The following is an 11,442-nucleotide window of genomic DNA, read 5'->3' as shown; positions in this document are numbered from 1 at the left end:
AGTGAGAATGTAGGGGGTTGGGAGGTAGTAGGGTGATAGAGTGGAGAAGAGGGGGTTGTAGGAGGAGGACAGGTGGTAGTAGGGGGTGGGTGGTTGCACGAGAAGGAAGAGGTAAGTTTGGAAATACAGTCTATGAAAAATTAGTTAAATTCGGTGGCGAGTTCATTGTCTTGTATATTAGGGTTGGGGTTTGGGTTTTCAGTTGTACCAGGTTTTAGGAGGGAGGTTTTACCTTTCCAGAATTTTTGTGGGTCAGTTTTGTATTTACTTTGGAGAGAAGAGTAGTAGTTTTGACGGTCTGCTGAAATAAGCTTTTTTACTGTGTTGCGAAGAGTTTTGAATTCATTAAGGGTAGTGGGAGATTTGTGCTTCTGATAGCGTGACCAGGCTTTATCTCTTAACCGCATGGTTGTAAGTGTGCTTTTTGTTAGCCAAGGGGTAGTTTTGTTTTTTATTCTTTTGGTCTTTAATGGAGCATAATTATCTAATAGTTTTAAGAAAGTAGTATTAAAGTGAGTGATTGCACTTTCGAGGGGAAGAGTTTTTAGGGGGTTCCAGTTAATTGATTTTAAGGAGTAGGAGAAGGCTTCTGGGTTGAATTTTTTTGGTATCTGAAAGTTATGTAATTATGGGAAGCTTGTAAGAGAGAAGGAAGGCGTGTAGCAAAGATGGGAAGGTGGTCACTTAATGAGTCAGGGAGAGTTCCGCTGTCAGGGTAGTAGTGGGGGTGAGAGACTAAGATCCAGTCTATAATGCTGCCAGTAGTGAAGTCTTTAGAGGGTCTAGTAGTGGAGTTGATGAGTTGGGAGAAGTTATAAAGGTTGATGTTAATGGAGGGGGTAAGGGATTGAGTGGAGGACCAATTGATGTTGGTATCTCCCATAATGATGGTTTCATTAGATATATTGGTTGAGAACCAGGAGAGGATATCTTCAAGAGTAGAGATATTATCTCCTGGGGGGAATGTAGAGTGAGGCTATACATATATTTTTCTGTTTATTTAATTGAAGTTGGGCTAGTATTAATTCTGCATTGTTAAATTTAGGAATAGTTTTATTGTAGGGAGTAATGCATAGAGAGGATGAGTAGAGTAGGGCTACTCCACCACCTTTTTTTTTGGTTCTGTCTGCCCTAATAATGGAGTAGTTAGGTGGTACAATCTCAACATCCTTTATATGAGGTTTTAGCCAGGTTTCGGATATGGCTAGGACATCTGGTTTGTTGTGATGTAGCCAGGCTTGAAGGTTAGGAACTTTGTTAGCTAAACTTTGTGTGTTAAGGGATGTTAATTGAATGGATTTAGTGGTAGAGGAGGAGGTGTTTGGGCCTGGGTTGGGGTGAACATCTCCAGATAATAGAAGAGATATTAGAATTTGCTTTAAGTAGTAGGGACTTTTGGGTTTTCTTTCATAAGTAATATTAGTTGTTGGAGCAGTTTTTGGGAGGGTGTGGTTTGAAGTTTTGTAAGGCGAGATGAGCTTGTAGAGGAAGCATAGACTGTTTTTGATGGGGTAAAGTATAGAAGATATAGGAATGGTTGAAAAGGAGTGAGGTATGTTGAGAGAGCAGGTTGTGTGGAAGAGTGGGGTGTGAGATAGGGTGTTAGGTTGGGTGAGGAAGTAGATGAGGGTTAGGTTCATGGAGAGAATTAGTTGAGTGGAGATGAGTATATATTTTGGAGACATGTTTTATTTATTTATTTTTTGAGAGTTCTAGATGAGGGATGTGTGGTGTGTAGAATGAGGATGATGTATGAGTTGTATTGGAGGGAAGTAATGATGGGGAGGGAAAAAGGAAGAGGAAGGGGTGATTAGTAGGAGAGGAAGTAGGAGAGGAAAAATCAATGCAGGAAGTCTCTCTGCAAGGCATATCACCAAAGAGGACCACACAAGCAAATGTGTGGGACTCAAGAGGTACACACAACATGCTGCTGTATGCTTTTTATTGTGTTGTAAAGCACTGTTACATATCACTCAATGTTATGTGTGATGCATCACTATTAGTTTTGTTTATATTTGTGCTGATATATTCCCATACACTGCATAGGCCTAGATATATTTTTATTTATTTTATATTTGTTACCGGTTAAGTGTCCAACTGGGCTGAATGCCCGTCTTCAGTGGAGACCTGGGGAGAAAAGCTCCATACATATGCAGTAATAAAAGTTTTATAAAGTAATAAAAGAAGCAAATAAAAGTTTTATTTATAAAAGTATTTCTTGTGGTACTGGATAAGTATTTCTTGTGGTACTGGATATTTTATGGCTACCTTCCCATGCAAGTTATCTGTATGATGATATCCTACATGTCCAATGACACTTTCTGTTGTGTGTACCTCTTGAGTCCCACACATTTGCTTGTGTGGGCCTCTTTGGTGATATGCCTTGCAGAGAGACTTCCTGCATTGATTTTTCCTCTGTATACACCCAGAGGTGCTCCTTGCTGAGTTTTGTATATGTTCTTACTGGTATACTTTAAACTTTTGTTATGTATGATATTCAGTGTGGATGGGTTCCTATCAAATGATCGAACGGACAAACTGATGAAAGTTACAAGACTGAAAATTCAGTCTGTTGAAACATTCTGACGGAGACTGAGTTACAGCAGGGATCAGGAAATTGGCCCTTTTCCCCACTTTTTGTGCAATCTCAGATAATTACTGGGGGTGTGTGGGGGGTGCATGAAGGGCTTGCCACCCTGCAAAAGCATTTTTTTCTGTTGTATGTGGGTATTGTTTTCATTTGGATTTTTTTAATGGACTGATTGTTTGATCAGTTCCATAGTGGCTGCAAGTGCTACACCAGAGGGATTTGGGGTAAAAGATGAGTGGCCTGAGGTACAACTAATGGCCACAGCAGAGTCACCCACCTGTGGCTGAGGCAAACTGCCAGCCCGCTATGATGCCAAAGGCTGTTTGCTTAACTTTTTCTTTTTGTGGCTGGAAGAAGGACTGACAATTAGACAGACAGCTTGTTCCATGGTCAAGCTAAAAATGATGCTTCTTTCTCAGGAAAACAAACAGCAAATAATGGTAAAAACAAAAATTCAATGCAAATCACTTTTTTCACAGGCAATCACAGTAAAAAGCATTTTAAAACACTTTTTCACCCCCACAAAGTAAAATAAACACAATTTCTCCCCCCAAATGGTTTTCAGTTACTTTAAACATCTTTTAAACTGACAGGGAAAAAAAATCCCATTTAAAAGTACAATACAGTCTTATGACAGTCCATTAAAACACAAACTCCTAGATTTAAAATAACTTTTCAGAAGAGGAAAGTATCACTGATAAATAAAAAAAGTATTAAATAAAAGTTTTTTTTCCCCAAAGGGAACTTGTATCCCCAGAAAAGGAACTGTATAAGCTGACTGTCGATCCTCAAAAGCCTCAAAGGAGCATACTCCTCATCAACAGTAAAGCTCTGAAGGGAGTGGAACTCAAACATGCCTTTTTAGTCAGCTCAGCTCAAACTGCCCGACAGCTGGGTCATGGAAGGTACCCTGAAGCTTTGGAAGCTGGGCAGCTGTTATATCCTTGACAGGATATAACTCGTATAGCTAAGGCTACTGCAGCGGGGATTATACAAACATCTACTGTTACAATAAGTTTACTTACACAACTGTACTTCTCAAAGTTGTTAAAAAAAATTGAAATGGATTCTATATGTTCTGTAGTCTTGTTCATGAGTAATTATAAGCCCTGAGTTCAAACACTATCAAATTATGTCAGTAAAATGTCAGTTTTGGGGGCAGAGGAAACAAATCAGAATACATGTGATACAAACTAGTAAAGTAAGTCTACATTCAAATGAATTTCCACAGAAATGTTTTCTTATGATTCTGTTCAACAGGAAAGATTCTGCAGTATTGAATTAGTTTCTTTACAGCTAAGAGTTTTTTTTTTTTCATTAATGATATTGTTGAACAAAATAAAACATCTGTATTGTTTCTCATGTATTTAATAGCCCACAGTATAACAGCACACAAGTATCACGTGTGTACAAGTTACACTGTCACCAGCGATCTAAGTCTGATAGAATATAACAAGGGGGATTCCTGAGATGGAATGGGATATTCCATTGTCACTTAGTTATACAAGATCAGGATAACACCAGATATCTGAATGGGTCATTATGGTTGTATTACTATAAGCTTTGCAAATATGTCTGGTACTGAAAGAGTTATAATTCCCTTTCACTGATTACAAGTAATCACCATGGATTAAGCAAAAGTGACTTTAAACTATGCTACACCAACAAAGAGCTAATTAGGGTACCATTAATCCCAAGAGTATAAATACATACTGTTTCAAGGCAGGTAGGAGCAGCAAGAAACAGAACCTTCTGCTGAACTTACAGCTATTTCATTTCTTAAACAAAACTGACCAGCTATGGCCCTCTCAGCTGCTGAGATCAAGAATGCTCATGATGCCTGGGAAAAGTTCTATGCAAATTCTGAGGACAATGGAGCAGCAGTACTGTCCAGGTAAATGTTTGATGTTTTATTCTGTGTTTGTCCAACAACAGATCAGTTGTCCTCTTCTGCAGTTTTCTGTGGGATAGCTTCAAAATAGCATCTTACGTATCAAATGAGGTATAGAGTCATATTTAGGGTATTGAGCTCAATGACTGGTTTTGAATCCTTTGATTTCTGACATACTCTTTATTTTACAGAACCCCTGGGTCTCTGTTTTGTAAATTCACTCCTCTAGGAAGTCATGTGAAATAGCCTTCTAAGCAAAATGGATAAAATAATTAGCATGACATTCAGCCTTATTGGTGGGTTTGTTATGACCTGTCACTTCCACTAAAAGGGCTGAAACCACACAACTGCATGAATCATTATTAACAGCAGAATCCCCCATGTGGTACTGAGAAAAAAAGCACATATGTAAACATGGATTAAAAGCCATCAATAAAATTATATGTATCCAGTTCCCATCAGTTTTTGCAGGGTTAACTTTATAGCACAGAATGAACATTATAATGAAAAGTGCCAATGGCAGTTCTGGATTTCAGGTTAGAAATTCCTGATTTCAGCATAGTTGAGATCCTGTATCACTTTCTAACATTATGAGACCGGTTATAACCTGTTCCTAGATAAACTTAATTACTCTTCTAGTACAGACAAAGGTTAATACAATTAGCATTCATACAATATATGGAATCTACCATTTTTCAGTTATTTACCCTAGTGAGGGAACACTGATTGCACTTTTTGTTAGCTTTCAGTACTGAGCATCTAGAAGTGATCAGCCTATTTGCTTTTCCTACATGTTTTAAATTACTTCTGCAAATTCATTTGTTTCTTTTTTTCTTTGTTTTTTAATTGCTAATCATTACTGAAACATTAATGGGATTTATATTTAACTCTCTTCTAGGAGCTACTTGAAAGCAATCTTAAAATAAGCAAATAAGATAACCTAATAAAATAACTATATAGATATGGATACCGGTAATAATTCTGAAAAGAAGAAAAAAGCAGGGAATGTGAAAAGACTGCATGCAATCTGAAGTGCCTGCGTATTTTGAATGTATTCAGAATAGCTTGTATAATCCATACTTTTCCATTGCTGTTTGCCTTTCAGAATGTTTATAAACTATCCAGACACCAAATCGTACTTCAAAAATTTCAGTCTTGGGTCTGCTACAGAGATGGAGGGGTCAGCACAGGTTCGAGGCCATGGAAAGACAGTGTTGGGTGCTCTGAATAATATGGTACAACATCTGGACAACATGGATGCCTTAAATGGAATTATCAACCCACTAGCTAAGAAACATTCTACACAGCTCAATGTGGACCTCCAGTATTTTGATGTAAGTCATACAAAACTGAAAAGTTCCGTTCTTTAAGTAATTACATGTTATATAATAAGGAGAAACTGCATTAATGGCCAGAAAAAGTAACCCTGACGCTCAATTAGAAGATGTTGGCGTGATAAATTTTAACCATCCAAACTAGTGACCCACAATAGTAACCCCTGACCTCCATCCAAAGTAAAGGGTACATTATCAGGTATTCATTCAGGACATATGATCATGGCAAAAAAATTATCATTTAAAATCAAAACTTCACCTGGTTACAGTTATGTGACTATTATTAAACTTGACTTAAAACAAAAAACACACTTTTCTGTCATAAACCTCAGTGTACATTAAATTCTCCTTCCTGTTTTGAGGGGTGGACCAGGAATAATATCTGTTTAAGTGGTTTGCTAGCAGTCAGTAAGTCTGCAAATGGAGACTGACAAACTCAAACCCTGGACCACAGGATAAAGGTAATTTGAAGTTTAGAGACTTATCTCTCTGTGGTCAATTGCCAGGTAACTTTCTTGCACTGTAAAACTACAAAACACCCAACCTGATGACTTTTTATGTTCATACTAATTAAAAAACTTAAGCATTTCCCAGTCCCTACTGCAGCAGCTTCTTTGGCTTCTAGAAAGCTTCACTCTTTCCTTTTTAACAATTAGATACTCAGATTAAGCATTACTACTGCGCTTATAAACTAAGAACCACACAATAAAACATGCAAATGGCAAATAATCCTTCTATACTCAGCTACTGCATTTCTTTATCTGAGCCTTAGAGAAACTTGTGTGCATTATCGTAAGAACACAATACTCTCACTGCTGAATATACAAAAGATACATAAAGTTTTGCACATTATGGCAAGTATTTCATTACACTACATTTATGGAAATGGTAGGGGCAACAGCAACACCACGGAAGAAAAATACAGACAGTGATGTCTTAAAATTGCAAAGTAGCTCATTCCTCTTAAAACAACCCACGCAACCATTTATCTCCCATCAGCTGGCCATAGCTAGTCAGATCAATGTGACCTGTAATCTGCAGGCATAATGACCAACTTGCTGAAAAGAACTGACACCCTTTTTGGTATTTTAGATTCAATTGGATGTGTATTTTTGATAGATTATAGTCTGGGTTTTAAAATACTTTTTGTGCTTTGAATAATCAAGCATTCAACCAAATGGAACTGTTATCAAACTGGGCTATTCACTTGCAGTAATTGGCATTTATTGTCTTATTAAATGTCAGAGCAGTCTCTCTGAGCATTATCGTCTCTGCTCAATGAACACTGACTGTAATGTAGTTTGCCAAACTTGTTCTATACTTTCAGTCTCTCTTTCTCTTTCTGTCTCTCTCTCTGTCTCTTTCTCTTACACACACACACACACACACACACACACACACACACACACACACACACACACACACACACACACACACACACACACACACACACACACGTCTGTCTGTCTCTGAGGTGTAGTATGAGCTGCGTGGTTACCATCCTAGCAGTTTTCAAGGCAAAATTGGAAATAAATGATGTACTTCCCTTTCTAGGCATAAGTGGATATGTAAGCACTGCATTTAACATCAGTAACTTAATAACTCCTGACTAAGGGCTCATGCCAGCTTGAAAGCTCGAGCAATTGCAACATCTATATTGGTTCAATAAATGGTTATTACATCATATCTGTGTTTCAGTGTCTGTGCTTTCTGCTACTGGACCAACATGGCATTTCTTTAACTTTTTTATGACAATTATCTATGTTTTACTGCTCATGAGATAAGACTATTTCAATATAATGCACATGCAGTCATTTTTTTCACTTTACAAACACAGTAGTGCATTTGAAGAAACTTGGTTTCTTTTGTACCATGACTGGCCTGCAGAATGCTAAGTTGGGGTAATTACTATGTATAAGTCACAACACTGACTTTTCTGTCAAGTAGTTGCTGCCACCCTCAACAGTTTCCTGCCATAACGAGAACTGTTAAAGCAAATAACAACAAAAAAAATCCAGTAAAATAAAATTGAAGGGTTTTCGGTGAACTAAGAACAAAGTGTCATCTGTCTTGGCTTCCTATTTCTTTCCTTTGTTGAGTTGACATAATGAAGGGGTAGCATTGCCTAGTCACACTGTGGCAAAGCAAAGAGTAACCTGACTTGTCTGTTACTGTTCTTACATTCAACACCATTTGTAGCCACTTCCCTTTTTAAGGAACCATGAGCACACTAAATTACAGGACTGTAAACATTCTGACATCTTCTGTTTCCTTCTGATTGGGAGTGCAATAGCCTTGAAATATCAACTTTTACCTACTTGTGTTGAAGCAAAATATCCCCCATTCAAGCACCAGACTGATGGTGCTGCTACATTCAGATTTAATCACTCATAACCCTCCTTGGTAATCTTTAGAATTTTAAGTCCATTACTTGGGAAAGACTTTCCTCTTTTTACTCCACAGCAAGTCAATGACACATTCATTTTGTAGATACAATGAAGTATTTAAAACAAATTTATACCAGTTAAACTTTATTGCAAAGTAGACTTTCTAGAAGAGGGAAGGATTTAACTAAGGGAGAGTGCCAATGTTCCCTATTATGACATCTTTTTTTTTTCTAATGCCAGTACATAGCCTTTTCCCTCTAAAAATAGCGAAAATGTCTCAGTTTCTGTTCTTTTGTTTAATTTTCTTTGTTTGAATTTGCAGGGTGTCCCACTCTCCACTTTAGTCAGGGAGTACCTCCCACCAAGTTGATGTCATCCTCCTTCTTCCATCCCTGCCCCTTCCATACTTTAATAGGCAATTTCTGAGATTCCGTAATTGTTTTCATTCCCTGTGGGGATCTAAAACCATAACATGTTCATTCCGGGCTATTTCACATTCCCATGAATGCACTTTGGTAAAGGAACTCAAGTAAACAAGATATTTGCAGGAGCAGCTTCTACCCTCAAAAATTAAAAAAAAAAACTTTATCACAATGGTTGGACCATTTTTTCCAAAATATTGGAGAATTTTGCAGTATTCTCTTCTGCCGTTGTTAGCTCTTTACCTTTTTTGCATGCTTCAGCTCTTATATTAATGGGTACTGTCTGCTTGCACATGAGCATTTTTCCCCTTTTAATCTAAATATATAATGTAACTGTAGTTCATGGTTTCTGCTCGCACTTTATTTAGCAATAAAGAGTGATCAACAGCCAAGAATTACAACATCCATTTAAGTTTACATTAAATAAGCTGAAATGCTAGAGAACACTGACATCTGAAAGCATGTGCACTGTACACTAGTGCCTACAGTTTTAAAATGAAAGGGTAGCAAAGCTGCTTCACTGCTCTTTAGCCATAATACAGCAACAGTATGTAAAGTATGAACTACTTAATACAGAAACTAAGCTACCTGGGCTTAATACAATAGGATCGTAGGATCACAGGAAGTTACTAGACTATTGCCCCCAAGGCCCTTACAAGCCTAGCCAAGAATTTAGCCCATGTTCCAACAAGTCAGCATCTGATGCCCCTGTCCAGCAGGGAGACAGGTGGAATCCCAGGAGTGTATTTCCTGTTCCCCATCCAGTTATCCAGCTTGTGCATAAAAAGGGTTAATAAGGTACTCTGCTTGACGTGGAGTGGGAGTCTATTCCACAGAAGGGTGAGTCTCTGGGACACAAATCTGTCCCCCCACAACTAAGTCCTATTGATGTCACAGACCAGGTTGAGGTCACACGTGCAAGAATCCATTGTGCATTTTCTGATGTAAAAGAAGCCTGTAACTCTTTTTATTGTCATTATTTATTAACAGTAATGAATCACCATTTCTACAAAAGTTACCAGCTTTAGGAGGGATTGGGACAGAGCTAACATTTAAGTCAAAATCATTGACGCCCCTGGACTGGAAGTCAGGGACAGTTGTCAGCAATATGTTCTGTGAAAGGAAAGATGGGTCTAAGGTTAATCCTATGTAATTCTGTTCTATTACAGCTGGCAAGCATCTGCCATTTTTGTCAATTACATGTATGCAGGGTTTTTGGAAGCTCTAGTAGAGTTCTGAAAAACATAATGCTAGGTTTTAAGTTATTTTACTTCATAAAATGCATAAGGGATCCTTTTATTCTGTCAATGTCTGAAGTTAACAGTACTAATATTTTAAAAGTGTCCCTAATTGTCCTTGATTATTTCTGGATGTGTCCCCGATTCTATTGAGATTTGACCCATATTAGTTGAGAGCTATGATATTAACAGCATCATTATCAGCAAGAGCCTAGCACAGCTATATCTGGGCTACAAAGTTCCTTATCTTCTCTCAATTCGCTTCTCTTTTCTATCTTCATCAATAATTTGCATACCTCTACCCTGCATGCCTCACTCATACAGTATGCAGATGATTCGACCCTAATCTGCTCAGCCCCATCTCTTACCACTCTACAGCAGCTCACCCAAGAATCCTTTGCCTCAGTGAAAAGTTGGATCACTAATATCAAACTTATCTTAAATCCCAACAAAACTAAATTACTCCTATTTACCCCTAACAAATCAAAAACCTCTACTCTCTCCTTTTCTGTCTCCTCCAAAAATGGTACTGTCATTTCACCTTCTCTCCATACCAAGCTCCTTGGCGTTTAGACAATAACCTCCACTTTGGCATTCATATCTCTCAAACTATTAAAAAGGTACACAAAAAAATGGGTATCCTATACAGGCATAAAAACTTTCTGTCAGATCATACTCGGGTCACCCTAGCCCAAACCCACCTTCTCTCCACATTAATGTACGCAGCACCAATACTAACTTATGTTAGAAAATCTAACCTTGACAAACTTGAGTCTTGTTATAACAAAATTACCAAGTTTGCTAATAATTACCCCTTTAGAACCCATCATTGTATACCTCTTAGGCAACTTCAGTGGCTCAAACTGCCACAGTTATTAACTTTTCACCAACTAGTCATAGCATATAACATCCTAAAACATCCTGACAAAACTCCAGCACTAAGGCAATTACTGACTCACTATACACCAAATCATCCACTCTGCTCTGCCAACAAATCACTCCTCTCCATCTCCTCAGCCAACAACACAGCAGGTAAAGCTCTATTTTCACACAGTATAGCTAAAAGTTGGAATAACCTCCCCACTTCTGTGACTTCTGCATCAAATACCAGACAATTCAAAAACTCCCTTAAGTCTCATTTTATAAGCTCATGGCTTTGTCCATGTGTTACATAATCCTACAATATGCTATATCCATCCTTTTCTTTCTCTCCTACTTCAGACCCTCTCTAAGCATGGTATTGATAAATGGTATCCCTTGAAATACAGTTTTTTTTGTTGTGATTTTTGTCCTTATTTTCACAACTAACAAAATGTATATATGTAAATATTGCTGATGAGAATTTTTTTACTGTTTTTTCTGTTCCTCAATTGCTGCTATGATGACGCTGTTTTTTTTACCTTCTATATAATATCATTATTATTGTGTTAGTTATGTGGAACTTTTCTCCCCGGGCCTCTGCTGTAAATGGACCTCGTCCAGTTGGACCATCCCGGTTAACAAATGTAAAATAAATAAATAAAAAATAAAAATTAATGAGAAGTCTGTTACTGTAAGTCCAGCATTGTGAAACTACTTTG

At 37.7% G+C, this 11,442-nt stretch overlaps 1 protein-coding gene across 1 annotated transcript in view; it reads left to right on the top strand.

Moving 5' to 3' along the window:
• The first annotated feature begins 4,389 nt into the window (after positions 1–4,389).
• The window catches only part of LOC122814418 (cytoglobin-1-like), a 16,966-nt gene continuing 9,913 nt past the window's right edge, over positions 4,390–11,442 (top strand). Inside the window, exons 1-2 of the mRNA XM_044087004.1 lie at positions 4,390–4,484; positions 5,587–5,815. Of these exons, the coding sequence (XP_043942939.1) occupies positions 4,390–4,484; positions 5,587–5,815 (324 nt within the window). The remainder of the gene's footprint in view (positions 4,485–5,586; positions 5,816–11,442) is intronic.

This window comes from Protopterus annectens, chromosome 1.part1, assembly GCF_019279795.1.
Source record: "Protopterus annectens isolate FY-2018-M chromosome 1.part1, PAN1.0, whole genome shotgun sequence".
NCBI classification, from domain to species: Eukaryota; Metazoa; Chordata; order Ceratodontiformes; family Protopteridae; genus Protopterus; species Protopterus annectens.
The sequence above is the reverse complement of the archived record's forward strand: the minus strand, read 5'-3'. Positions and strand labels throughout refer to the sequence as shown.